At 53.4% G+C, this 26,958-nt stretch overlaps 2 protein-coding genes across 3 annotated transcripts; one reads left to right on the top strand and one right to left on the bottom strand.

Moving 5' to 3' along the window:
• Nucleotides 1–1,770: 1,770 nt before the first annotated feature.
• On the bottom strand, nucleotides 1,771–11,193 carry MATN4 (matrilin 4; the record flags this gene model as incomplete). Of its 2 annotated transcripts, XM_080813852.1 has the most annotated exons (9): nucleotides 11,100–11,193; nucleotides 9,642–10,211; nucleotides 8,792–8,914; nucleotides 6,960–7,082; nucleotides 6,745–6,867; nucleotides 6,529–6,651; nucleotides 4,861–5,274; nucleotides 4,590–4,742; nucleotides 1,771–1,889 (listed from the first exon to the last, which is right to left on the bottom strand). In XM_080813852.1, the coding sequence occupies exons 1-9, from the start codon at nucleotides 11,176–11,178 to the stop codon at nucleotides 1,771–1,773; spliced, it is 1,827 nt and encodes a 608-aa protein (XP_080669978.1). In that variant the 5' UTR covers nucleotides 11,179–11,193. The 2 variants fall into 2 exon arrangements, with proteins under 2 accessions (XP_080669978.1, XP_080669979.1); XM_080813853.1 differs by lacking the exon at nucleotides 6,960–7,082.
• Nucleotides 11,194–12,271: 1,078 nt separating this feature from the next.
• On the top strand, nucleotides 12,272–21,886 carry RBPJL (recombination signal binding protein for immunoglobulin kappa J region like; the record flags this gene model as incomplete). The annotated part of the gene is made up of 12 exons (XM_080814737.1): nucleotides 12,272–12,293; nucleotides 13,539–13,647; nucleotides 14,964–15,089; nucleotides 16,260–16,330; nucleotides 16,501–16,616; nucleotides 16,866–17,040; nucleotides 18,863–19,000; nucleotides 19,371–19,480; nucleotides 19,780–19,932; nucleotides 21,144–21,299; nucleotides 21,419–21,522; nucleotides 21,613–21,886. 12 exons carry the CDS (start codon nucleotides 12,272–12,274, stop codon nucleotides 21,884–21,886), a joined length of 1,554 nt encoding a protein of 517 aa, XP_080670863.1.
• Between the last annotated feature and the right edge of the window lie 5,072 nt (nucleotides 21,887–26,958).

The following is a 26,958-nucleotide window of genomic DNA, read 5'->3' as shown; positions in this document are numbered from 1 at the left end:
ACTATGTCACCTGATGTGGCAAAGGGATTTTGCAGCAGTGATGAAGTCAGAGATTGAGATGGAGAGAGTGGATTATCTGGGTCAGCCTAGCATAATCACAAGGGTCCTTGTAAAATGGAAACAGGAGGGTCAGAGTCCCAGAAGGAGGTGTGATGCCAGAAGGTGAGGTGGAAATGACACCAGGCCACAAGCCGAGGAAATCGGGAGCCCCTAGAAGCTGGAAAAGGCAAGAAAACAGAAGTTTTCGGAAGCAATGCAGCCCTGCTGGCCTGTTTTATGCTTCTGAACTCCAGAACTATAAGGTAATTAATGTGTGTTGTGTAAAGCCACTGAATTTGTGACAATTTGTCACGGCAACCATAGGAAACTAATATACCTTGGTTCTGCTTCTTAGTAGTTCTGTGACCTTGGGAAACTTATTTAAGTTCTCTATGCTTCAGTTTCCTCCCTATAAAATGGGGATGATAAAGACGATAATTCCTATCTCATAAGGTTGTCTGAGGATAAAGTGGAAACACCTGGAAATCACTTGGAGTAATGCTCAAGACAAAATATGTTAACTCTTGTTAAGATTAATAGCTACCATTAATTGAGGGCCTAACACGTACCAGGCACAGTTCAGATGCCTTGGAGTAATTTCCTCCATTCTCACCATCACGCCTGGGGGTAACAATTTCAATCCCCATTTTACAGATAAGGAAACAAACCCAGAGTAATTGGCCAAAATCTGGAGAACTGGAGTATTTTAATCTTAGCAATTTCTTATATGCACCTGGGCTCTCTCCTAATAAGAGGGTTGGCTTTCGTTTTTATTTTCGGGGTGCGGGGGAGGGGTGAAGAGGGCGGGTCACAACCTGAGCAGCTGCTCTGGCCAGAAGTCCTGGCTGATACCTCCTCTTCTTCCTTCCTAGTGGAGGAGGGAGGTATCCAAGCGACACTTACCCTAACTGCCCCATCCCGTCCATTTAGGGGTTCAGCGACTCCCCAACCCAGTTCTAGCAGTTTTTCAGCCCGATCTGGGGGCGCCAGGAGATAAGCACGGCCAGAGAGAGGGGCGCTGCATCCGCTGGGGGATGGAGGGGCGCAGTCTTGCTCAAACCCCAAGGGTGCGCGCTGAGCCCCTCCTCCCTTCCCGCAGCCCGCATAAGGAGCCGTCTGTTCGCCGCTGAATAAACAAGGGGGGAAAGCAGCGCTCAGCCCCCTGCCCCCCAGCCCGACACCCGCACAATGCGCCTTTCTCCGAGGACCCGCCGCCCGGGCGCCGCCGGAGCGCGCTCCGTCTGTCCTCCCCTCCCCCTGGCGGTCCAGCAAGACCCACAAACCGACCCCGTGGAAACAAAACAAAAAAAAAAAAAAAAAATTTTTTTTTTAAAGAAAAAACAAAAAGGAAATCCAACAAAGAACTGAGAGCAGCACGCAGCGAGGGCGTGCGGACGTAGCGGCGCCCCCTCGGTCCCCCGCAGTCCGTCTTCTGGTCCAGGCGAGGCCAGCTCCAGCGCAGCGCCGGGGAGCCCGCCAGCGCCCCCTTCTCGACAGCCCAAGTCCCGGGGGCCCCCCCGGTGCCCCGACGGCGCCCCGAAGGCACAGTCCGCGGGGCCGCGCTCCTGCCCGGCTCCCGGCCACCGGCGGCCCTCACTTCTGGGTGGCCAGCTGGTTCTCCAGATCCTCCAGGCGCGCCGTCAGCTGGGCCAGTGAGCGGTTAAGGAAGCCGCTGGGGGTCTCGGGGGTTCCTACACCCCCCGCTCCAGCCCGCCCCTCTCCCCTCCGGCCTCAAAGGATATGGTTCTGCGTCAGCTTCTCGAGCGCCCCCAGCGTGCGGCCCTGGAACTCCACGAGGTTTTCGCATTCGCAGGGACTTTGAAGCTCTGTGCCCGCGCCGATGCCCTCCTCTGCCAGCCGGGCACAGAGAGTCAGGGGAATGAGAATCTGCAGGAGGACGAGCCGGCCCTGGCAAGGGCCTCGGATACACCTGCACCCAACTGTGGCTGAGTATGTGGGCTTCGGATTCAAACAGACCTGGGGTGAATACCAGCTAGGCAGGTGTGAGATACTGCAAAACTCACGCAACCTTTCTAAGCCTGAGTTTCCTTGTGTGTAAAAATGGGTACAGTGGGACACCTATTTATTGGTGGTGCTGAGGATTCTATGGTGTGTGTCTGTGTGTGTGTGTGTGTGCGTGTGTGAACATCTTAGAAGAGTATTTCTCAAACCTTTGTGCTCTTTGGAATCACCAGATCTTGTTAAAATACCAATTCTGATTCTGAATGGTCAAAGAGCTGAGACTCCACATTTCTAATTAGCTACCGAGTGATGCTGGTGCTGCTGGTCTGTGGACCACACTTTGAGTAGCGAGAGTCCAAATGACAGCAGCACTCTCCAAATGAAACTTCATGCGGTGATGGGAATCTTCTGTTTCTGGTCTGTCCAGTGCCATACCCACAAGCCACATGCAGCTATTTAACATTTGAAATGTGGCTAATATGATTAAAGAACTAAAATTTTGAACTTTTTAAATTAACTTAAGTGAGCACATGTACCTTATTAGAGAGGGAAGATCTAGTGTATTGCCTAGTTCAAGTATATACATTATTGTATATTTCAATTAGACCAGTAATTCTCTAAGTGTGGTCCCTGGACCAGCACCATCAGTACCACCTAGAAAGTTATTAGAAATGCAAATTATCAGACTCCACCTCAGACCTACTGAGTCATAAATTCCAGGGTTGGAGTCCAGCAAATGATGTTTTAACAAACCCTCCAGGTGAATCTGATCCACACTGATGTTTAAAAAACACTGATCCAGGGGTGCCTGGGTGGCTCAGTCGGTTAAGCATCTGCCTTCGCCCCAGGTCATGATCTCAGGATTGAGCTCTGCATCAGGCTCCCTGCTCATCAAGGACTGTTTCTCCCTCTGCGTTACCTCTCACTCCTGCTCTCTCTCTCTCTCTCCCTCAAATAAATAAATAAAATCTTAAAAAATAAAAATAAAAACCACTGATCCAAACAAGCACCCAAAAACCAGTGATCCAACTGTATTTCCGCACACATTTCAACATTCCTGAAATCAAAATATGTGCCTTACCATTAAATCTGGCACCGGTTTTTTCCTAGCGGTATATAAAATAATGGAGAGTCTTACAGTGGACGGTATCTTAGATTCACCAAAATTTTGTAAACGTGTGCCCTTTCTCATATAACAGCACAATGCCTTCACAAAAGAGTTGTTCTTATGATTTAAGAGCAATTTCTTAGTCTAGCTGGACCCTTAGCAGATTGCTGTATGATAGGTCGTCAATGGTACTGATAAGGTCCTGCAAAGATGCCTGTCTTCACAGCTGGGGAAACCAGGGGCCAGAGAAAGGGGAGGATCTGCCCAAGATCACACAGCCGATTGGTGAAGGGCCTCACCACAGACCCCAGATTTCTCTTAGAATTTTAGAGCTGGAAGCAAGCTTGGGCAGCCAGGGCCCGCCCCTGTTGCAGAAGAGGGAAGTTATGGTAGGAGTGGAGGTTAAGTGACTTGCCCAAAGTCACACTGCAGGGGACATAAGCGTCAGGACTGGAAGGGTCCTGACAGAGCAGCTAATCCAGTGCTTCCACAATACTCTAGCGAATTATTAGAGTTAGCCTGGAGAGAGAGAGGAAGAGGGACAGAGGTAGGTAGGTGTGTATGTGTATTATGTCTATGCACAGACATACACCTGGGTGTTTACATGTATGTGTATATACACAGATGTGTGTATATATATACATATATATTTTATGTATATGCATATGTATTTTATATATATATATATGTATATGTATGTACATATATTTTTTAAAGGTTTTTTTTTTTTTTTTTTACTACAGATTCTCTAGGCCAGCCCAACTCTACTGAACCTAGCTCTGGAGGGGCCTGGTAATGTGAAAGAGTCACATGTGGCCTGGGTTAGAGTCTGAAGACTCTGTGGTAAAAATTGCCCCCGAGAAGTTCCCTATATGACCTGTGGAGTACAGTACACAGGTTCAACAGCCCGCTTCTCCTCCAGAGAGAGTTGGTCCGTTTTTCCTCAACTGAGCACCAGATGAAGTAGAGGGATTGAATTTATGGGCGATATTGTAAAAAAAATAATAATAATAAAAAGTAAACATGTCTTTACAGACTCGAAACACTCAGTCCTGTCACTTTGCCAGCTCCGTGTAGTTGAATTCCAACACGTTATAAAAGAACATGTGAGGTGATTCTGCTAGCAAGGACTCTGGCATGCCTTGGAAAAAGTTGTCTCAAACTACTGTGAACACCCGTTAATGTGAGGGGCAGGAAGCCAGCCCAGTCCAGTGCTTAGCTCTGACATCCTTGGGAATCACCCAAGGGTCTGGTTAAAGTACAGAATCTGATTCTTTCGGTCTGGAGAGCTCTGGAAATGCTGTGGTTCTAACAAGCCACCAGGTGACAAGTCTGCTGCTGGTCCAAGGACCACACTTGGAGTAACAAGGGTCTAACTAGTGAGTCGGAACCCCTGGCTATAACTCTACCAAGGGAACAGGGCTGGATAGGAGAGGGGAAGCTCGGAGGCTGGGCATTGAGTGAAGGCAGATGCGCTCACCCGGGCAGATGCTGCCTCTGAGGTTGTCCAGCAGGTGCGTCATGGTGCCAAAGTCAGGGGAGTAGGACACATGCAGCTCTGCCGGCTCCGAGGCGATCTGCCGGAGCTCCTCCTCCACGGCCTTGCCCACGCCCACAGCGTACATGACGATGCCTACAGGGTCGGGGTTTGCGGCGGGAGGGGGGGACACAGGGGGCGCCCCAGGCCTCAGTTAAGACCGCCTTCCGCATCCCACCCAACCCCAGGCCAGTGCGTCCCGCGCCAAGCCCACCTTCCTCCTTGGCCCGTGCGGCCCACACCGAGATGTCATCCTGGGAGCGGCCGTCGGTGAAGACCAGGCCCACGCGAGGCACGTTGAGGGCGCGGGGCCGTGCGCCCTGCGCCTCAGAGAAGCTGTGCTCCACCATGTGGCGCAGCGCCAGGCCGGTCATGGTCCCGCGCTCCATGTATTCCACGGCCAGGACCGCCTGCTTGACCTCGGCCGCGGTGCCGTAGCGGCCCAGCGGGAACTCGGTGCGCACCCGGCTCGAGAACTGCACCAGCCCCACGCGCGTGCCCTCGGGGGACACGTCCAGGAAGTCCACGATCTGGTTCACGAAGCGCTTCACCAGCTCGAAATTCTGCGGGCGCACGCTCTTGGAGCCATCGACGAGCAGAACCAGGTCCACGTGGCCTTCCCGGCACCCTGTACAGTGAGAAGAGCTTAAACTGGGGGCCCGATTTTGCGCTGGCAGCTGCCATCTACCCACCTGGTCATTCACATTTATTACATAACGGGTACCATGTGTGAAGTCTTTCCTGTGCCAGGCGCTATACTAGATAATAATGATAATAATAATAAATTAATAAAACTTTATGACAATAATAAATTTATCAAAATAATATACATTGAAAAACATATGTTGTTAATATATAAACAATCACGACAATAAATAAAAACAAAAACATGATTATTTGACAGCTTACTGTGTGCCAGGAATTGGGCTAGGTGCTTCATATATTTTTTTCTCAATCCTCCCAATAATCTTAGGTATTATCCCCACTTTATATAACCTTAGGTTCTGAAGGATAATTTACTCCAGACTCCATAGCTAATAGTGACTGAGCAGGATTTGAAGCCAGCTCCGTCTGACCCCAAAACCCATGCTCCTAAATCACTCTGCAAAGTTACCTCCCCTGTTCTGAATTGGAGACTTCGCTAGGCCCTGAAGGGGGTTCAACAATAAATTAACATAACTGGGATCCTAAGGAAATCAGGACAGACAGAGCAGTCAGACATGCCCTATGCTACAGCCAAGGAAAGTGCTAGAAGAGGGGCATTTAGGAGGCCCAAGGTAGGAATAATTCTCTCTTCCTGGAGTTGGGCAAGAAGGTTGCATGGAGGTGGTAACATCTGATTTGTTCTTCCAGGAGGAACAGATGTGCTAGGAGACCTGCTGACCAGGTCGAGATGAGGTGAGGCAGTGGTTTCAAAATTTTGATTGCCCCCCACAGTCGCAATAATAGTACAATAGGACACCCTTCGGATGCGCACGTATAATTAAATTTCATGAAACAGTAGTTATTCTTTCCACATGCAGTAAGCTCTATTTTCTCCTTTAAAAAAAACTAATTTGATTTCATTATCCACTAAGGTGGCTGCACCCACCACCTGAAAAACTCAGGGGTAAGGCATCTGAGCTCAGGGGTAGGCACTGGCAAACCCAGAAGACTCTCGAGCGAGGAAGAAATAGGACCAAATGTGTACTTTTGATATTAACCACGGCAGCAGGGTAGAGGATTGAAGGGAAAGAAATGGAGGCAGGACACCACACGCCCTCCACCCCCCACCCCACCATCACCAACCCTCACACATTCCCAGCACACCCTTGAGCCACAGAATCCAGGATGCCTGGAATGTGGGCGGGGAGTGGGGAACACCCTCCCACCCGTCACTCACGGTTGCAGCTCTTGCCATCTGCCTGGAGTTGCTGGCCCTCGGGGCACAGGCAGCGGTAAGAGTGACCCTCACTCACACACTGGAACTCGCATCCATGGTCTACACCATTGCAGAGGTCCCGGGCTTCAAGGAGAGATGAGTCAGGATGGATCAGGGTGGACTCTGCCAGCCAAGATCCCTTGCCCCTCTGCACAAACACAAGAGACCCCTCCTCACCCTGACAGCTCCTCCCATCGGGCAGCAAGTCGTGGCCCTCTCTGCAGTGGCACTGTGGCCCACCAAAGGTGCTAACACACTCGTGCTGGCAGCTGTGGTTCCCAAAGCTGCAGTGGTCAATGGCTGGTGGGAAGGAAGAGAGAGAACAAAGTGTCACTTCTGACTGGAGCCATCATGGACCTCAGTCCAGGATGCAAGGGGTGGGGCTCGCTCACCCCTGCAGCTTCTCTGGTCCTGCTGGAGTACAAAGCCAGCTGGGCAGCGACAGAAATAGGAACCTGGGGAGCTGATGCAGTGATGCTCACAGCCATGGGTCCTTTGAGCGCACAGGTCAATGGCTGAGGAAGAGGTGAGGTCAGCACGTGCCCTGGGAGGGGCTGCACTCCTCAGCCCCAACAGAACGGTCATTGGAGGAGCTTTTCAAAAATACCTATGCCTGGGCCCCAACCCCCCAAGATCCCGACTTAATTAGTCTGGGGTGGTACCCAGGCATCTCCGATTTCCTAGTGGGCCAGGTGGCTCTCCCGACTCAAAACCCATCTGCCTCCTAATGTGCCCCCTACTAAGCCAGGCGTAAGAACCAGAATCGACAATTGCAGAAGACAGGGCCCCTGCCCTCAAGATGCTCACTGACACAGAGGAGGACCAGGCTCTGCCACTACCTACTGAGCCTCCATTTCCCCATCTGCAAAAGGGGAATATAATGGAAGAGTGCAATCGCTATTTACAACTTCCTTCTAAGGAGGGTGAACTATTATTGCCTGCTGAGTATCTTGATGGTTGAGATGTGCAAAGATAGCCCAGAGCTGAGCTGGAAAATAGGAACTGGGGAGATACAGGTTGCCATGCATGAAAAAAGTGAGAATTTGGGGTTCCTAGAAAAGAGATGGGAGAGGAGAGAGGAAGAACAAGAGAGAGATAGTGTGATCATGAGTACCTGCGTGGGCTGAGGTTGCCAGCGAAAAATCACTTCTAATGGGGCGACAGGACTTCGGGGATCAAGGGTGTCTAATGTTCAATTATTAATAGTAGGTGTTTCTTTCATGTGTGTATGTTTGACTTTACTTAGATGTAACTCGCACCTCTGTCCACCTCCATCTTTAGTAAAATGGACATATGCACAACTTACATGTACACACACATGTCCTTGTGTGCACAAGTGTGCAAATCAAAGAAGAAGCTGATTTACATGCAGAGAACAAGAACAGCATGTGCGGGTTGAGAAATTGAGTGAGGACCCAGAAGTTCAGAGTGAGAGGTGACCATAGAATGTAAGCGCTTGGGGAATTCCCAGAGATGTTGAGAAAAGATTCAAATGTTCAAAAGTCATCACATGAGGCTTCAAGCCAGCCTTTTCTAAGTTCTGGAAACAAGAAGACCCCAGCTGACATCTGCATTATTGGGAACACATGACTTCTTTTTCCCAGTTGTCGTGAGATTGAGAGTTGATATATGGAAAGCTTCAAATGCATTGTCTAATACTAAATCGGTACTCTGTGAATGGTACCTGCCATCACGATCAAAGGAGTGGACACACATACACACAAAAAAGCAAATTCCACTTGTATAAGGGAGGCATAGTGTGCCATAGCTTTTCAGAAGACAAAAATGAAGAACCAGGCCTTGAAGCATTTGCAGAAAGAAGTAGCAAGGGCAGCCCAGAAAGAGCTGAGATGCAGAAGCAGAAATGAACCGTGTATATAGAGGTGTAGGGAGGAGTATGGAGACCCTAACTGAAGACCGCAACAGTGAGTGTCTAAGTAACAGAAACAGTAAGAAGATATCCATGTGAGAATTCACAAACAAGTTAGGGAGGCCAGGTAGGAGACAAGGCTGAAATAAGGGAAAGAATGATGTAAAAAGCACACTTAACTGTGGGGTCAAGATTTCATCAAGGAATTGTGTGGCCGCAGGCAATACTGTCCCTTTCATGGACCCATAAGGTAAGGGCACTGAACTTTTACTTCCAAAAGCCCTTCCAGACTCATTGGTCTGATCCTGGGGCAATAGGGAGCCACAGAAGTCTCAAGGCAGGGGCCGCTCTCACCCAAACAGCTCTTGTTATCTGCAGCTAGCTGGTAGCCAGGGTTGCAGGCACAGTGGAACGTGCCTGGGGTGCTGACACATTGGTGCTGGCAGCCGTGTCCCCCCTCAGCACACAGATCCTTTCCTGAGGACACACAACAGTAGAATCAGCGACGGACAGATGGGCAGAACCCTCCAACAAGAAAAAGCTGGGTGGGGTCAGAGGCAGGCACCAAACTCAAGTACAACTTTAGAGGGGACAAGTCTCATTTGAGAGGGCCAGTCCAGATGGGAGGGCTTAGAGAAAGAACAGGGCCTGTGTAGCTCCCACGAATAGGCTCAGAAGGGGTCACCGGGCTAAATGCGTCAGTGACATAGGGCAGGACTGCTCAGGGACAAGACAGAGGAGGTGGAGAGGTACTAAATCAAGGTGGGTGAATGAATTCAAGGTGTGACTAGACCAGACCTGCCGCATTGTGGGAGGAACTAAAGTAACAGTGGGCGGGGCCATGCCCATGTGGGCGGGACAGGACTCTTCCGGGTGGGTGATTGTTCTCAGCTTCGAAAGGCGGTGCTTTTTGTGTCGAGGGCGATTTTGGAGTTTGACCTTAAGCCTGTGGTAAACCACAATAGCTCATCCGGGTGAGCAGGCACGCTAAATGTTGTTTCTTGTGGGCGAAGCCTAAGCAAAAGTGGGCAGAGCTGGAATTTGAAACAGCCTGCGGCAGCCCGGCGCCTCTCCACCATCTGGTGGGCGGAGCTAATGCAAGAGTGGGCGGTGCCTCCCGGGACCAAATATTATTTACGCGGAGGGAAGCGGCATCCGAGCGGCTGGGGAGTGCGCGCCTCGCTCCAGCGCTCCCCTAACTCACCACACAGCCGGCCCTGGAACTGCAGACCAAACTCCTGGATAAGATCGAAGGACTCAACGAGGAAGACGTGCTCGTCCAGCGGGGGAGACGCCATGGCCCGCAGGGAGCCCACGTCGGCGCGCTGCACACCCACCGCGTAGATCTCGATGCCCCGGGCGCGCGCCTGCGCCGCCACCTCGGCCACGCGATCCTGGGGCCGCCCGTCGGTCACGATGACAGCGATGCGCGGCACGCGCGCCTCCGGGGGGCGCGCGCCCTCGGCCACACTGAAGGCCACGTTCATGGCGTACTGGATTGCCAGCCCGGTCATGGTGCCCTGAGCTAGAGGAACCAGCGCGCGGATGGCGCGCTCCATGTCCTCGCGTCGAGAGAAGGCGCGGAGTGGGAAGACGCTCTGCACTTGACTCGAGTACTGGATCACGCCGACGCGCGTGGCATTGGGCCCCACGTCCAGGCCGCGGAGGAGGCCCACCAGGAACTGCCGCATGGTCTCGAACTCAAAGGGGCGGACGCTGCGCGAGCTGTCAATCACGAACACCAAATCCAGGGGCCCCGTCCGACACCTGGGACCTTCGAGAAGATCAGGAAGGACTTTCCTAGGTCTGCAAAATATCATCTTGGAGGAGATCTCCAAGAAACCCAGGGCGAAATGGTGCCATCCCAGGGGTAACAGCGCCTAGCGCAGAATTAACCTAGCAAATGCGAGTTAGATACATTCACTTAGCATTTGCGAAGGCCCTGGGCCAGATTTCCCCCAGTTCTCTATCCTACAGCTCTTAGGGCTGTTCTGAAGAGGTATTCTACAATTCGGGAGTAGGTGAAGGGATGTGGCAATCTCAAATGTCTATAGGGACCAGGCAGGCAACATAAATGAGTGAACTGGTTGGGTTAGGCTGGCGGACACCCATAGCCCTCCTATGGCCAGATGTGGACCCCAAGTTAACAGATCCTTGGATTTTTCAAGAGAAGTCCCAAATCGGGATTTGTATGTGAAGTCTCCTGATTTTTTAATTAACTTTTTAAAATTAGGGGCGCCTGAGTGGCTCAGTGGATTAAAGCCTCTGCCTTTGGCTCTGGTCATGATCCCAGGGTCCTGGGATCGAGCCCCGCATCAGGCTTTCTGCTCAGCAGGGAGCCTGCTTCCTCCTCTCTCTCTGCCTGCTTCTTTGCCTACTTGTGATCTCCGTCTGTCAAATAAATAAATAAAATCTTTAAAAAATTAAATTAAATTAAACACCAATGGGCAGTTTTGCGTGAGCACGACTTTGTCACCTCTAAGCCACATCCTACAAATAAGGAAACCTGAGTCCCAGAGAGGGGAAGCTGTGAACTAGAACCCCGCCCCTTTATGATTTCAGAACCTTTGCTTTTTCTCTCCCCAGCAGACCTAGCTGGCTGCAGAGGGAGGATCAGTTTTTGCTCCCTTCCCCCTGTTAGTGAGGGCTGAGCCCCACTCACCTGCAAACTGGAGCTGGGTTTCCCAGGGCTGGAGAAAAAGCAGCAACATGAGCAGTGGCGAGCACAGAAGGCCCCTCATGGTGCTTGAGTGGCAGGGAACAGAAGTTTTGGAGCCTGGAGGGTACAAGGAAAAAAGCAAAGCAATAATGTTTACGGAACTCTTACTCTGGGTGATGGGCACTTGGAGGGGGAGAAGGATTATGGATTTTTTTTTTCTAATCTCTCTACCTTTGTGTATGTTTGAAATTTGTCATAATAAAAAAATATTGCATTTACAATGGTGGGAAATACAAGGAATTCTACTCTGCCGAATTGCAGAATAGTAAATAAAGAGAAAGTAGATTTTTAAAATATAACGTTTAAAAAGAAAGACCCTCTAAAAGGAAACAAAAACAAAAATAAATGAAAAAGGGAAAAGACCTTTCTGAATACCGAGCACAGTGTTAAATGCTTCTTATGCACTCGGACATTTAATCTTCTCGGCAATTCTATGAGACTAAGAGCGTTATTGTTCCCATTGTACAGATAAGGAAACAGGCTCAGAAAAGGTAAACTCTGGTACCCAAAGTCGCTTGGCAAGAAAGTGGCTCGCCACAGTACAGTCCTATGCTGAAGCGGTTCCAAAAACCAGCGGCGTGTTCCGCTCCGCGCGCTCTCCTCCCGGGAGAACCTCTGCAGACGAAAGCCAGCCACTCCCCCTCCTCGTCCCCTTCCCCTCCTCACATAAGGGGCTTCTGTGTGGCCGCCCTTCCAACACACGCGCGCGCACACACACACGAACGTACACACTCAAACATGCACCGCCAAGCCTCAGGCCGCCGGGGACAGCCGCGCCCTTTCACGGGTCTGTGGGGGTTGGGGACCCGCAGCACCGAGGCCAAAACCCACGGCACAAGTTTGGCGCCTCCGCTTCCCTCCTGCTCTCAGGAGAGGCCGCCAGGGGGCGTCTTCCTGGGTCTGGCTGCGTTGGCTAGGTGGCCGTGGGAAGCCCACATCTGCCTAGCAGGTGCCCCTGCCCAGAGCAAACAGTGGCGGGGATCTCGGAGGCCTTGGAGATAAGCCCGGGGCAGGATATATCCCGCACAAGGGCCAAGAAGCAGGGGCGCGCAGGGTTCCGGGGACAGCTGCATTGGATGAGCCCGGAGGGCGGTGAGTGGGGCCCGAGCGTGGCCATGGACCCTGTACGGGCAACAGGTGAGCGCTCACTCTTCCACTGCCCTTGGCGACCGCCCTTGATAATCCCGAAGGATTCCCATGTACAGATGGGGAAACTGAGGCCCAAGAAGGCTGCCCGCCGAGCTGCAAAGGAACCTGCGACTAGAACCCGGGACTCCTGGCTTCCCTTCTCCCTTCTGGGCTGCCTGGCTGCCTAGCAACCTGGCTCCTAGGAGTCACTAAACCTCTCTTCCTTACATCTCCTCCCACTGCTCTGTACCCCACTACCACTGTTCTGTACCCCGCCCCACCCCCGCCCCATGCTGAACCTGCCTTAGCCATTTTTCTGTTGCTTGTTTCTTGGCAGAGGGGACCAGCTGCCTTAACCCAACCGCAGCCCCTCTACCCCCCTCCCCCAATTCCGTGAATGGGCCTATTCTGAGCAAGGTCGGGTGCCTACAGCTCGCTCAATCCAGGCGGCCTTTCCGACCCGGATCCTCCCCGCCCTCGCCTTTCAGGCCTAGTAGAAGAACAAAAATCCCTCTGGCAGGGCCCGTGGTGGGAGGTTGAGTAAGCCAGATGTGTCAGCTGCCGCTGGAAACTGGAGGGCGCGGAAGGCCTTCCCTAGCTGGGGCCATAGCCAGGGCCAGCACCTCTGGGGCGTGAGGGGCCCAAGAGAAGGGACCTTTGCCACCTCCCCTTCTTCCCCACCTGCAGAAGCCTCAGGGCCCCAAATCTTGATTAAGATTCCCCCTTATCCTGCTCTTGGCCTGAGCCCACGTCTCACCCCCACCACCACCCCAGAAATCCTAGAGAGTTAAAATAACGACTTCCTCAAAGCCCATCACCTTCCCAACCCTCTCATTCCACGGTGGGGGAAGTAAGGTCCAGAGACTAGTGTCTTGCCCAAAGTCACAAGCAGTGTGGTGACAGGTCTGACACTAGAGCGCTGCGCTCCTCTGAGGGGTTAATCCTAAAGTTGGGAAGATTCGGAAATGCCTGAGGGTGGGGAGACCGGGCTCGAAAGGGAGGAGAGGTCTGTGAATAACCCCTCAAGAGTTGGCTGAAGAATAAACACCGTGGGGACGTTCTTGGCGGTTCCTCGAGGGAGGCGATTGGGTGGAAGTCCCCCTACCCATGGTGGCCTTGTTGGTGGAGGTTGAACTTGGAAAAGACCCCACAGAAATGACGAAGGGTACTGCGAGTCAGATGGGGGCTCCGTCAGTGGTACAGCCGCGGTAAAACACGGTCGCCCGGTCTGGCTTGACGGCTGCTCCCCCGCAGACCCCTCAGCGCCCCCAGGCCCTTTGACTCACCTGAGCCTGCCGGACAGCTCGGAGGCGCGGCCGCAGAGCGGAGCCCACGGGCGGAGCCTCCCGGGCAATTGGACCAGGTAACGGCGCAGGCAGCGTGCCCGAGGTGGGGACTGCCAGGCGGCTGGAGCGAGCCGAGGCGGCGGCCGCATTTAACCCGGGGCTGGCGGTGGGGAGGGGGAGCGCGGGCAGCGACCCCTCCCACCGGCAGCGAGCGCTCCCCTTTCCTCGGAGGGCTGGGGCGGGGCCAGCGCGGCGCCCCTGCTCCTGCCACCCCGGGAGCCGGCGGCGCGAGCTGCCGGGTCGGAATTCGGCTCCCAGCGGGAGGCTGGGCGGCTCCGCTCTCGGCCGCCGGAATGTGTCGGAAGCCTCTGAGGCCCTTCCCGGAGTAGAGCCCCAAGGGGCGGAGCGGGGCCTGGCTCCCGCGGCCGGCTGCCTGGCCCCGCTTTAGAGGGCGCGGCCGGGCTCTTGCCCTCCGCTGCCCCCTCCGGGAGGGAGGAGAAGCCCCGGACTCTGGTCCTGCGCAAGGGTGAAGGGTTCAGAAGGGCGACCGCAGGGTGCATGGCTCCCCAGGCCCCATCCGCTGGTGGTCCCTCAAATCTCTGCCCTCGCAGACTCCCCCGCCGGATCTCTGCGATTGCTCAAGTCCTGGGCCCACCCACGACCCTCGCTCCTCAAAAGCCCCAGGCCGCTGGACTCTGGCTGCCCCAGTCCCTTGATTATGGAGGTCCTGTAATTAAGGGAAGGAAGGCTACCACAGTAACAGGCCCCTCCTCTTGGGAGAAAGGGGGTTAGGAGGGGTGCTTTGACCCCTGAAGGACTCAAATGTCCCCCCCCCCAGGATCCTGGGGACACTTTGTGGGGGGCTTCCATGTTTCCAGGCTTCTGAGGACAAGCAAGAGAGCACTCTGGGCCCCGGGGATTCAGCAAAACTCTTCTCCCCCGCATCAAGATGTCACTGGGGTGGGCCCCCTCAAAGTGGAGGGAAACCATGCACCCTCCCATTCTCAGTCTCCATCCCAAGGCGGACACAAGCGTGGCCTTTGTGCCGCTGGGGCCTCTCCCCAGTGCTTCAGTCTGCACGGGGCACGGGCATGGCGCCAGACCTGCGGAGTGGTGCCTGGGTGGTCCTGGTGGGCGGTGGGTTCTGTTTGGCCTCATTGAGTACCTGGCAACCTAAATATTTAACCCATGACTTACACCCAAATCCCCTCTCTTGCCTAACGCTTCCCCTCCCTGATCCCCGGTGGAGCGGTGGCGGTGTGGGGGGTGGGGAGCAGAACTAAATTAGTCCCTTGCCCCCATGCATTGCATTGCATTCACCCTGCTTGCTGGGGTCCATGCCCGCTCTCCCCTAACAATCGCCGCTGCCCCGCCGGCCTGCCCCCACTCCCAGGTCCTCCCCAGAGCGTGTCACGGTCCTGAGGGAAGGCGTGCGCCAGTGCCTGCAGCAACAGGGTGCGCAGACTGTGCGGATCCTGCACGCCAAGGTGGCCCAGAAGTCCTACGGAAATGAGAAGCGGTATGTGCCTCAGCGGCCCCTCCAAGCGGCCGCCTTCCATTCGATGCTTGCCTCCCAGTTCGGTGTCTTTTAGAACCCTGGGAAGGACTCAGGGCTCAACTTTTGGCCAATCACGAGCCTTTTTCCTCAGCCCCTACTAGCTCCCACTTTGGAACCTCCCTGTGATTCTACAGTCCCTACTCACTCATCCATCCATCCATTCATTCCTTCTGTCATTCACCAATGACTTAGTGGGCCTTTATCAGGTGCCAGGCTTGCTGGACAGCACTGGGCCCAGCACATAACAGCTCCAGATGCCAGGTACCGCCCCTGCTCTCAAGGCATCTTCACTGTAGTGGTCAAGAGACAGACCACAAACTCCCCACAGATCAGTGATCAAGATCCTTCCGGATCGTGAGAAGAGCTAGAAGAATGATAGAATAGCATAATGTAACAGAAACCGAAGTGGGGGGGGGGACACTTGAGCTAGAAATGTCAAGATGGTGGGCAGGCCTTTTAAGCAGGTGACATCTGAACATGAAAGAGACTCCAGACTAGAGAAAATCCAGGAGAAGTGTGCTCCCATTAATAAGAAAGGAAAATGTGCACACCTTGAAGCTGTACCAGCTTGGCCTATTCTGTTGCAAAAGAAGTCAGGGGGGCTGGAATTAGAAAAGGAGAGCGATGTTACAGGGATTAAAGTCAGAGAGGTAAAGCAGGGGCCACATTACGTGAGGAGTTCCAGTTTAAACCACCGAAGGGTTTTAGGAAGAAAAGCAACATGATTGACTAGTGCTTTTAAAGAAAGGAAAAGACAGTGTGACTGCTTTGTGCAAAGCAGGTTGGGGTGGGGGGTGGAAGCGGAAAGAGCCGCGGAAGGCTGATGCTGCAGTCCAGGCAAAACTGACAGCCCTTGGGATTAAGGTGGAGGTGGTAAGCGACCCTTGGATTCTGGATGTGTTTTGAATGTGGAGGAGACAGGACTGATTAATGGGTTTAGTGGAAGAAGTGATAAAAGAAGGTTCAGATGTTAATGGGGTCCACAGTCATGGAGAAGCTCCGGGACGTCGGTGGGAAAGGTGGAGGAACCATCAAGGATCCTGCCCCATTTATGCTGCCTTCGAGAAGTCTAGAGACGGTCAAGTGGGGGACGGACGTGCGAGTCCAGCGCTTGTTTGCATGTTTCCGCAGGTTCTTCTGCCCCCCGCCCTGTGTCTATCTCGCAGGTCCCGGCTGGAGGGTGAAGCCAGTGCAGGGCCAAGGTGAGGGCGAACTCCTGCGCCGCCGGGTGCCTCCCCCTGCTGGGGGACTGCGCAGCGGGGCCTGGGAGCCTGGCGGATCGCAGGCGCAGTGTCGCCGCGCCCTCTGGCGGCGAGGACTCAGTTCGCCTGCCACCTGAGTCCTTCCTGAGCCCGCTCGCGTCCCTTTCCAGCCCACCAGGCAGGGGAAACCGGGCCCACGGTCTGCGGTTACATGGGACTGGACGGCGCGTCCGGCAGCGCCGCCGAGACGCAAAAGTTGAATTTCGAAGAGCAGCCGGACTCCAGGGTGAGAGCGCACGGGACAAGGTCCGATTCCTGCTCCCATCCCTGCCCCTCCCTCGGCGAGGAGGGCTCCTTTACACCCACCCCCTTCCCCGAAGAAGCCAAGAGATAGGTAGAGAGGCGGGAGGACCGGGGTTCTGCCTCGAGGGTGAGCCCGGGAGCTAGGGTCGTGGGGCTTCATGTCACGTCTGATGGGGCAGACCTGGTGGCGGAGAGCTGGGATGAGACCGCCCCGCGCCCGCGCACCCCGTAGGAATTCGGTTGCGCCAAGACCCTGTACATCTCGGACGCAGACAAGAGGAAGCATTTCCGGCTGGTGCTGCGGTTGGTGCACAGAGGGGGCCGAGAGCTGGGCACCTTCCACAGCCGCCTCATCAAGGTCATCTCGAAGCCCTCGCAGAAGAAGCAGTCGCTGAAAAACACCGACCGTGAGCCGGGCGGGGCGTGAGCGCCGGGCAGGGCGGGGATGGGCCACCAGGTCTGGAGCCGCGGAACTGGGGAGGGCGGAGGTCTAGACTGGAGGGGTGGGGCCAGAGCGGGGGAGGTGGAGCCTGGGCCGAGAGAGGGGCGGGGTCTGGGGGAGCAGGTGCGGCTGAGGTCCGAGAAAGAGAAACTAGGGGAGCAAGAGCAGAGAGGAAAGGGGACAGAGCCCAGACCCTGGGAAAGGGGGCGGGAGGGGGCGTCCAGAGCAGATAAAAATGGCCGGCAGGTGCTGAGCTAAAGACAAATTAATTAAAAGTGACGTAAATTTAGTCAAAAGTACCAATTCAGTGCCTGATGTAGGCCCGGCTCTGTGCTAGCTGCCGCGTCCCTGTAAAGAAAGGGCAAGTGTCTGTTCTGGAGGAACCCACCGCCTAGCAGGGGAGAAGGACACACATCAATTATCAAAGAGACAGTTTGAAATAAGTCCTGCCCTAGATGCCGAGTGACAAATCCCAAGGCTGGGGGCTTTGAGAAGGGGGTGGGGCTGAATAACAATGACGACATCACCACTACCCTGGCAGGGAGGTGGGGGAAGACCTAGGGGAAGGTGGAGCTTTCCTGGCCAACATTAACACGAATCATCCTATTTGATATTCATCGTGTCCCTCTGAAGTGAGTACTATCATTGTTCCTATGTCAGGGATGAGGAAAATGAGGTCTAGAACATTCATCCATTCATGTAATGAACTCCTGGGGCCAATCACAATCCAGGTGACAATCCAGGTGACTCGGCTAAGATTGGCCTGCTAGGAAGAGACCCAGCCAGGATATGAACTTGAGTCAGTGTGCCTCCAGAGCCCAGCTCCTGTCCCTACATCATATTTACTTTCTGTCTATTAAAAAACCCCGTAGAACCTCTCAGACCCAGGCAAGGCTCTGCCCGGCCCTTGGTATCAGGTAGGTGCTATAGTGTGGTGGTTAGGAGTGCAGATTCTGAAGCTGGGTGGGTGGGTTTGAATCCTGACTCCGGTAAGCACCAGCCAGCCTTGTGATGTGGAGAAGGTAGCTCTCTTGAATAGAGATAATGTCTGCCCCAGAGCTCTGTTGAGAGAATCAAGTGAGCTAGCACGTATAAAGCATTTAAAACAGTACCTGACACACAGCAAATGTTAGCTATCATCATTATCCAATGGATGGGAACTTGGACTAAGTATAAATTGAGCACCTATGGTATGCCTAGCAGGTGAGAGAGGGAGATGACCCAGTGCTTTCTCCCCAGGTAGTCAGAGTTCAATCAGAAAACAAAACCATGGCTCTGAGTATGAATGATAAGCAGGAAGAGATCAGTGCCAAGCCCTAGAAAGATCACACTGCTGTCTCACACCACATGGTCTTTGCTTATGCAGGCCCTGAGCAACTCCTACCTACTTCTTGCTCCCCAGCTGAGAGTATAACCTCCTCCAGGATGCCCTCCTTCACCCAGCCTTACCACATCATTTTGAAATTTTATATATATGTCCCTCCTCTCGGAGAACGTGAACTCCTCCAGAGCAAAACTGGGTCTAATTCACCCTTTGGTGCCCAGTACGGGGCACAGTGCCCGCCCGAAAGAAGGCACTTGGTGAACAGTTGGTAATATTACTTGCTGAACTGGGATGCCCAGGCAGCAAAAAAGGAACAGGCAAAAGTACAAAAGTACAAAAGCAGGACTACTACAGGTGCTAGGTAAATGACCATAAAATCAGCCCAGTGTGTCTAGGCCAGTGAGCATATGAGGGGACTGACACAGGGACCAGGCTTGGGTGCTGATTTCACCTCCCCTCACAGTGTGCATATCCTCGGGCTCAAAGGTCTCTCTCTTCAACCGCCTGCGCTCCCAGACGGTGTCCACGCGCTACCTCTCTGTGGAGGACGGGGCCTTTGTGGCCAGCGCACGCCAGTGGGCTGCCTTCACACTCCACCTGGGTAAGCACAGCAGCAGGCCTGGGGCTGGGTGCTCCGCATGCATGAGTTCACTCCACCTTCCCTATAACCCCTTGAGAAAAGTATACTTTGCCCATGGAATTAAGGCTTGCCCCAAATTCCCAGTGAGTCTGTGACTGGTCCAAGCCATTCTGGCTCCAATGTCCAGCCCTCTCCTCTCATCTCAAACCCCATCCCAGGAGCAAACATTTTAAAGATAGCCACAGAGGACCCCTCCAGGACTGCATGCCGACCCTACCCAAAAGACCCACGTGTGATGTGGGCTGGAGCTAGAGGCGAGGAGGGCAGGGTTGGGGCAGAAGCTCGAAACCCCTGAAACCTTCCTTTCTTCCCTTCCCTCTTTTCACCCCAGCTGATGAACACTGTTCTCAGGGGGACTTCCCGCCTCGAGAAGGCTACGTCCGCTATGGCTCCCTAGTGCAACTTGTCTGTACTGTCACAGGCATCACACTACCTCCAATGGTATGAGAAGGGAGGGCATACCTGGGGGGAGAGGGGAGGATCCCCACAGGTGCATATGGAAGGTGTGACCCACAAGGGCAGTGCTAGAGGCTGAGAGCCCAAAACATAAAGACACCTGTTCTCACTCTGGATACTCGCGGCTTTGTGGGGCGGGATGGAGGTAAAGGGTGGGCGGGGCGGGGGGCGGGGTAGGAGGAGCCTACCAGGGACGGCATGGCTATTGGATAGCGGGAAGCTAGCTGGGAGGGCAGCCTCTGGCCGCCCAGGCACCTTACTGCCCTTCACCCCTTCCATTGTAGATCGTCCGCAAAGTAGCCAAACAGTGCGCCCTCCTTGATGTGGACGAGCCCATCTCCCAACTGCACAAGTGTGCATTCCAGTTTCCTGGTGATCCTCCCGGAGGGGTGGGCACTTACTTATGCCTGGCTACAGACAAAGTGGTGCAATTCCAGGTGAGGGGTAGGGTACTGGCACCAAGCATCCTAGAAAGCCAGAACACAGAGAACCACAGGTCATAAGATCAGCACCATCATGGCTGTTGCTTACTGAGCAACACTACCTCCCATGGAATGTTGGAACCGCAGACTATCAGGACAGAATCCAAGAATGAAGAAAAAATAGTAATGATATCATTGAGTCATGCTCCTTCCCAGAGAATATTAAGAGTCATAGAATGTTTGGAGATAAGGTTATAGAACGAAACTTAAATTGGCAATAAGTAATAGTATTGAGTATTATTGTGCAGAGAGCATTAGAATCATAAAACGTTAAGCCATGGAATTATAGAATGATCGCTTCTCGGCCTTTTGGCTAAGATCAAGTGTAGAATTATAGAATGTGGAAAATTACTATTATTATTATTATTATTACCGCTACTATTATTATTATTAAGCAGTATAACTCCAAAAAGAATACTGTCATAGAACGTTGAAATAAAATAATTATGTAGAAAATAACATTATTATTGAACAATAATCCCTCCCAAAGAATTTTTTTAAAAATGTAGAATAGGGGAGCCTGGGTGGCTCAGTGGGTTGGGCCTCTGCCTTCGTTTCAGGTCATGATCTCAGGGTCCTGGGATGGAGCCCCACATCGGGCTCTCTGCTCAGTGGGGAGCCTGCTTCCCCTTCTCTCTCTGCCTGCTTCTCTGCCTACTTGAGATATTTCTCTCTCTCTGTCAAATAAATAAATAAAATCTTTAAAATAAATAAATACAATGTAGAATAGAATTGCACAATGTAAAAAAAAAAATCTAAAATCCTAAGAAAATGGGGCGCCTGGGTGGCTCAGTGGGTTAAGCCTCTGCCATCTGCTCAGGTCATGATCTCAGGGTCCTGGCAGAGAGCCCCACATCCGGCTCTCTGTTCAGCAGGGAGCCTGCTTCCCCCTCTCTCCGCCTGCCTCTCTAACTGCTTGTGCTCTCTCTGTGTGTCAAATAAATAAATAAATAAAATCTTTAAAAAACAAAATAAAAAAATAGAAAAGAAAATAGACTATTAGCTAGTTCTAGTGAACTTATTTGCCTCTGGGAACGTAAGGGTCTTGTCCAAGCTCACAGGACAGGTAAAGCTCAGAGCCTAGGACTGGACCCTAGAATGCAAAGGCTCGGGCACTATGCTGGCTCCCCCATGCCGGTGGCCACCATTCCCTTGTCTCCTCTCAGGCCTCCCCCTGCCCCAAGGAGGCAAATAGGGCGCTGCTCAACGACAGCTCTTGCTGGACCATCATCGGCACCGAGGCGGTGGAGTTCTCCTTCAGCACCAGCCTGGCGTGGACGCGGGAGCCGGTCACTCCGGTGCCCCTCATCAGCACCCTGGAGGTGACTCTGGGCGCTGGCGGGCGCGGGCGGGCGGGGATCTGACTCCGGGTACGGTGGAGGGGCTGGCGATGGAGAGCAGCAAGCTCTCAGCCACGGCACCCGCTCCCTTCCTCCCCCAGCTGAGTGGTGGGGGCGACGTGGCCACGCTGGAACTCCACGGTGAGAACTTCCACGCGGGGCTCAAGGTGTGGTTCGGAGACGTGGAGGCGGAAACCATGTACAGGTATAGCGGGCGCCTCCCTTGGGCCGCGGAGGAAGGGGCGGTTGCTTGTCATCGGAATCACTGCAGCCTTAACCTCGGTGCCACCCCCAGGAGCCCGCGGTCCCTGGTGTGCGTCGTGCCCGACATAGCTGCCTTCGGCAGCGACTGGCGCTGGCTGCGCACACCCATCATTGTGCCCGTGAGCCTGGTGCGCGCCGACGGCCTCTTCTACCCCAGCGCCTTCTCCTTCACCTACACCCCGGAGTACAGCACTAGGCCCGGCCCCCCGGGCGCCCCGGAGCCCGCCCCCGACGCCGACGCGCTGCTGGAAAGCATCCACCACGAGTTCACGCGCACCAACTTCCACCTCTTCATCCAGACTTAGGTCCCCGCCCACGGCCGGCCTGCGCCTGTGTTCTGGCTCCCAGGCCCTGCCCCCTGCTCCTTTGCTGCCAAGTGAAGGACGAAGCCTGGGTCTGGGAACGCTCTCGCCATGGAAACGGTCACTCAATCGTCTTTATATATCCAACAAGACATAACCTGAGTGATGCTGTGTGTCTGCGTCCATACACGAGTGTAGCTCTTCCTGTGTTTGTCCGACTCTCTCTTTAAATCAAGCAATCTCTCTCTCTCTCTCTCTCCTGGAGTAACTATGCACGTCTCCCTACTTGTGTGTCCCTATCCCTCCTACTTTGTCTCTCTCTCTCCCTCCAAGTCTCACTAGGATTTCACACACTCTTAAAGGTCAGGTCTGGGGTGTCTACCCTCCATGCAGTTGTGTCTCCTCTTGAAGGGAAGACACGTAGTGGCACCCCCGCAGGCATGGAGCATAGGCTCCTGAGACATGCCCTGGAGCATTGTGTCCTACCTGGAGTGCTAGACCTGCCCTGAAATGCCAACTGCCTAGAGCCCCAGGGCCTGCCCACAGTACTGGCTCTTACCTGGGTCACTCGGAACTGCCTGGAGCGCTGGGGTCCACTTGGAGCAGTAGGTCACTCCTAGAGCACCGGGTCTCACCTGGAGCACTGGGCTCCCCCAGCACACCCAATCCCATCTCGCGCAGGTGCTTGCTGGAGCACCAGGTCCAATCCTGAACACTGGATCCCATGGGAAGCACCGAGCCCCTCCTGGAGCATGAGGGTCCTGCCCTGGAGTGCGGGCTTCCACCCTGGAACCCAAAGACCTGCCCCTCCTCGAACTCTCGATGGCTGGCCCAGGCACAGTGCCCTTGCCTGTGTCTGCTCTCTGGCCTATGGCTTCAGTGCCTGGGACAGAGGTCAGGTCTTGCCATCTTAACTGTCCCCCCAGGCACTTGTCTTGCAGGTCCAGCGGGACGCAGTCCTGCAGATCAGGGATTCCTCTATGCTAAGGGAGAGTCTGATCTGCATGACCCACCTTACCAAGGAGTGGGGTGCTTAGTGGACTCCCTCCCACCCTTACACACACAGAAGAAGGGACCACAACTCTGATGGAACAGAGAGCCTGCCTTTTTGACCCCTTCTGGAGAAGCAATGGCGTTCAGAAGCAGCTAGCATCCCCGAGCTCCTGTCCTTGCCCCAGGGCCCACCTGCTGGTTCTGGGGATGAGTTACCCTCCTAACTATGCCCCCCCAATCCATGCAAAGATGGTCCCTAGGCCCAGGGGCAAACACAGGATACAAAACACAGGACAATTCCGGGCAGAACTCCTGGGATCAACTGGGCAAAAACCGGCCACTCTGCATGGGGTCTGGGGACCAAATCACAGTCCATCCTGATCCACCCGCCCCTACTTTGTCAAGTCTGTGGTTTACAGGGAAGCAGAAAAACCAGGCAGGGTCCTGGCTCTGGCCATTGGAACCAAGGATATAGAAATACCTTGGGTGCCAGAGCCCGGAACCAGTCCCCATGCTGCCCCATGGAGAGAACTGATCTGAAATTTGGGTTCAGAGCTCTTACCCCTCTCAGCCCTTCCTTGAATTGTGAGCAAGGGCCCATTTCCCAAGGGGAGGAGGTGACCTTTGCTCTTTAAACCTCCCAAAGTCTTCGGGAAGCTCTGTCATCTGCCATCAGCCGGCTAAAACCTACTATGGCAAGGAAGGAGAAGCTTGCTGAAGGGCCCTCGTGGCCCTGAGAACTCATCCTGGCCCAGGAATGCAGCGAACAAGCTGAATGGGAAACAGCCCTCACTCGAGAGCCCGCCTCATGAGAGTTTGCTCTCATGGCCCCGTGATGCTGTTGAAGAAGGAAGCCACTTGTAGAAGACTGAGTTTCACAGCACACCACACAGGGCACTGGGGCACTAGGGCCCATTCAGCTCTGCCCTCAAGGACTTCCTCTGCCACTCCACAAGGCAGGAGTCCTGGAAGCCAAGATCCCAGGTTGGCCTGAGAGCCCAGGCCCAGCCGTGCAGCTCTGTCTTCTTTTGTACTCCCCTCAGGGAACCGTAGTGCCCTTGGACCCAACTGTGCGCCCACGTGGACGTCGGTGACCTCACACCTCCAGCCCTGGCCTGTCTTCTGAGTTCCAGCTGCTGTTCTGTGCTTGGAGATCCTCCTAGCCCCGAACCTGAATCCCTCTGACATCTCGTCCCCTCCCTGTCCACCCCCCCCATCCCCTAGCAACCTATCCCCTAGCTTCTTCCCTCACTCCTCCCAGTCGTGGAGGCCTAAGGGCTCCACCTCTCTCCACCGTGTCTCTTACACTAGAATAGGCTTCCTTCCTTCCTCTCCCTCCACCTACTGTGCTGTTCTCCAAATCCAGCTCAAATGTCACCTCTTCCAAGATTTCCCCAGGGGAGGAGCAGCTAGCTACATACCTTATGGGTGGGACCCAGTGCAAAATGAAAAAGTAGGGGGGGGTCGGAGAAGATGAAAATGTATGGCACCTTGTTCAAACATTAAGAATTTCAAGACAGTGACACCGGAGCATAAAAATCAAGGCAGGCCCTTCTAAGTACAGAGCCTTGAATGACGGCACAATTCACATACCCTGGCCCCACCCCGTGTTTCCCTAGAACTTCACCGGGACCCTGTGGCCACCCACCCTGGATCAAACGGCTTTATGTACATGTCGATTGTCCCCTCTAGACTGTGAGCTCCTGGGGAAAGAGGCTCATGGCTGTGTCCTAGAGGGCACACTAGCGTACCTTGAACTTTGAGTGGGGCTCAATAAATACCAAGAGCTGTGCTCTGCATTGGCCATCAGATTTGCAAGTGCAAAGTGAGGTCAGCAGGTGGCACTGTTTCCTGCCCAAGAGTTAAGTTTTCATTTACTTCTCATTGAAGAACTATTCGGGTCTTAAAACCTAATCTTAACATTTTCACACTGTTAGGATCAGAACCCCAGGGTTGAGAATCCTTGCTCTAGTCCTTATTTCTCCAAATTTTACAGACAAGGCAACAGGCTCAGAGAGAAGGCCCACGAAACTCCAAGAACAGGCTGATGGCAGAGCCTAATTTAAATCCTATACTCTTGATGCTAAATCTGGGGCTCTGGGGTTCTCAGAGCGAGAATAAAGTAAAAATCTCAGTTCTAAAATCTCCTAGCTTACCAGCTCACGTTGCCTGAGGTTCCACCATAACCAACCTAGTCTACAGGCTTAAGCATTGACTCTTGGGTTTCTCTCTCTTTTGTTTCTTTTAAGCGGGGTTTTCTAAGAGGAACTATGAAAACCACAGTGTGGGTAGAATTCTCAGACATCTTCCTCCCTGGGGAAGACTGTGGACTGCTGAAGGTACAGACCGCGAAGACAGCAAGGGAGGGAGGAAACAGCTTCAAGGGGAATGAAACCAATTAGATAATGTCCACTAAGTTCTGTAAGAGTCATCCCTGACCATACTCACCAAAAAAAGGCCCTCCGGGCAGCTTGGCTCTCTTCCCAACCCCCAGGGAAAAAGGCAGGCGGGGCAGTAGTGGCACAATAATGCTTTCAGGGACTGAAGGGGTAAACACCTGCTCCAGCTGGCTGCGGGCCCCAGAGGCAGGCAAAGTTCTAGGGGAAGGCAAAGCCTTGTGACCAACTTCTTTATGGATTCACTTTGATGATAGAGAGCTAATGGGAGCCTATTCTGCAGAGCTCATCCCCCAGCCCCCATCTGGTTCAAACCGTCCCCCTCCCCTCCCCAGCCCTGGCTGATGTCTGAAAGGGTACCATCCACGCCTCATCCTGGCAAGGAGTATCCTGGGCTTGGCTGATTTTGTCCTGATACACACATATATATTCCCTTCTCACACTTAATGATTTGTATGTATTTTCAGAGGGATCACCTTAAAATCAAGGAATACAAATGGTAGCTTTCCAGACAACAGCCATCTTGGAGGCAAAGTTTTATGTTGAAGCCGGGCAGATTTGGCAAGTTCAAGTCGCTTAAACGCTCTGTGCTTCTGTTGCCCCTTCTGTAAAGGGGGAAGTATTGGTTTCACAAGGTGTCACGAGGAATAAAATAACCAATATATGTAAAACACTTTCAACAAGACCTGGCCCACTGCCCCCACTTTATACGGGAGCCTTGCTGTCATTGTCATTCCTCCAGAAGTACATTTAGAGGTCATCCAGACATGGTGCTCTCCTCCATTTCACGGATGGGGAAACTGGTGACCCAGAGGCAGGTGACCTTCCTGTATTAGTTTTCTACGTTGTGTAACAAACTACCACAGACATAATGGGTGAAAATAACACCTGTTTACTGTCCCATAGTTTCCATGGATTGGGAGTCCAAGCAATTGCTTAGCTGGGTCATCTGCTAAGGGTTTCCCAAGACCGTAATCAAGGTGCAAGCCGGAGCTCACAGGGCAGTCTGTCTGAAGCAAAGGGTCCTACTCCAAGCTCACAGTTGGCAAAACTCAGGTCCTTGTAGCTGTAGAACTCATGGAAGCTTGCTTCGTCAAGGCCAACAGGAGAGCATCTCTCTTATCAGGAAGGTTCCAGACCCTCTTATCTGTGCTTTCAAATGATTAAGCCTGGCCCGCCCAGGGTACTCTCCCTTTTTACTAATTCAAAAATCAACTAATTTGGGACATCAGTTACCTCTGCAAAACCCCTTTGCCTTTCCTATCTAATGTAACCTGGTCATATAAGTGGCCTCCATCATGTTCACAGGTCCTGCCCACGTTCAAGGGGAAGGAATATACAGGTGTCTACAACAGGGGGCAGAATTATCAGGGGCCACCTTAGAATTCTGACTCTCTCACGCCCCAAAACTACACAGCAAATTCCTGGCAAGGGGGAATCTTTTTGGCCTATAGGCCTCCCCATGCCCCACGGAGGAATTGCCCCATACAGGGGTCCATGTTTTTACTGCTTCAGGAAAATGGCAAGATTATGAACAAAATGGCTCAATATTGTCTAAAATCTACTTTGCATCCTGTGCCCAATCCTCAGAAATAATATCATCCCAAGTTGCACTCAGAGCTAGCACTTAGGGAAAATAAGCCCTGTCCAGAGTTGGCTAGCAGCCGGGATATATGTTACCCAGCC

Source organism: Martes martes (assembly GCF_963455335.1).
Source record: "Martes martes genome assembly, chromosome: 9".
NCBI lineage: Eukaryota > Metazoa > Chordata > Mammalia > Carnivora > Mustelidae > Martes > Martes martes.
This window is presented reverse-complemented; position numbering and strand designations above follow the sequence as displayed.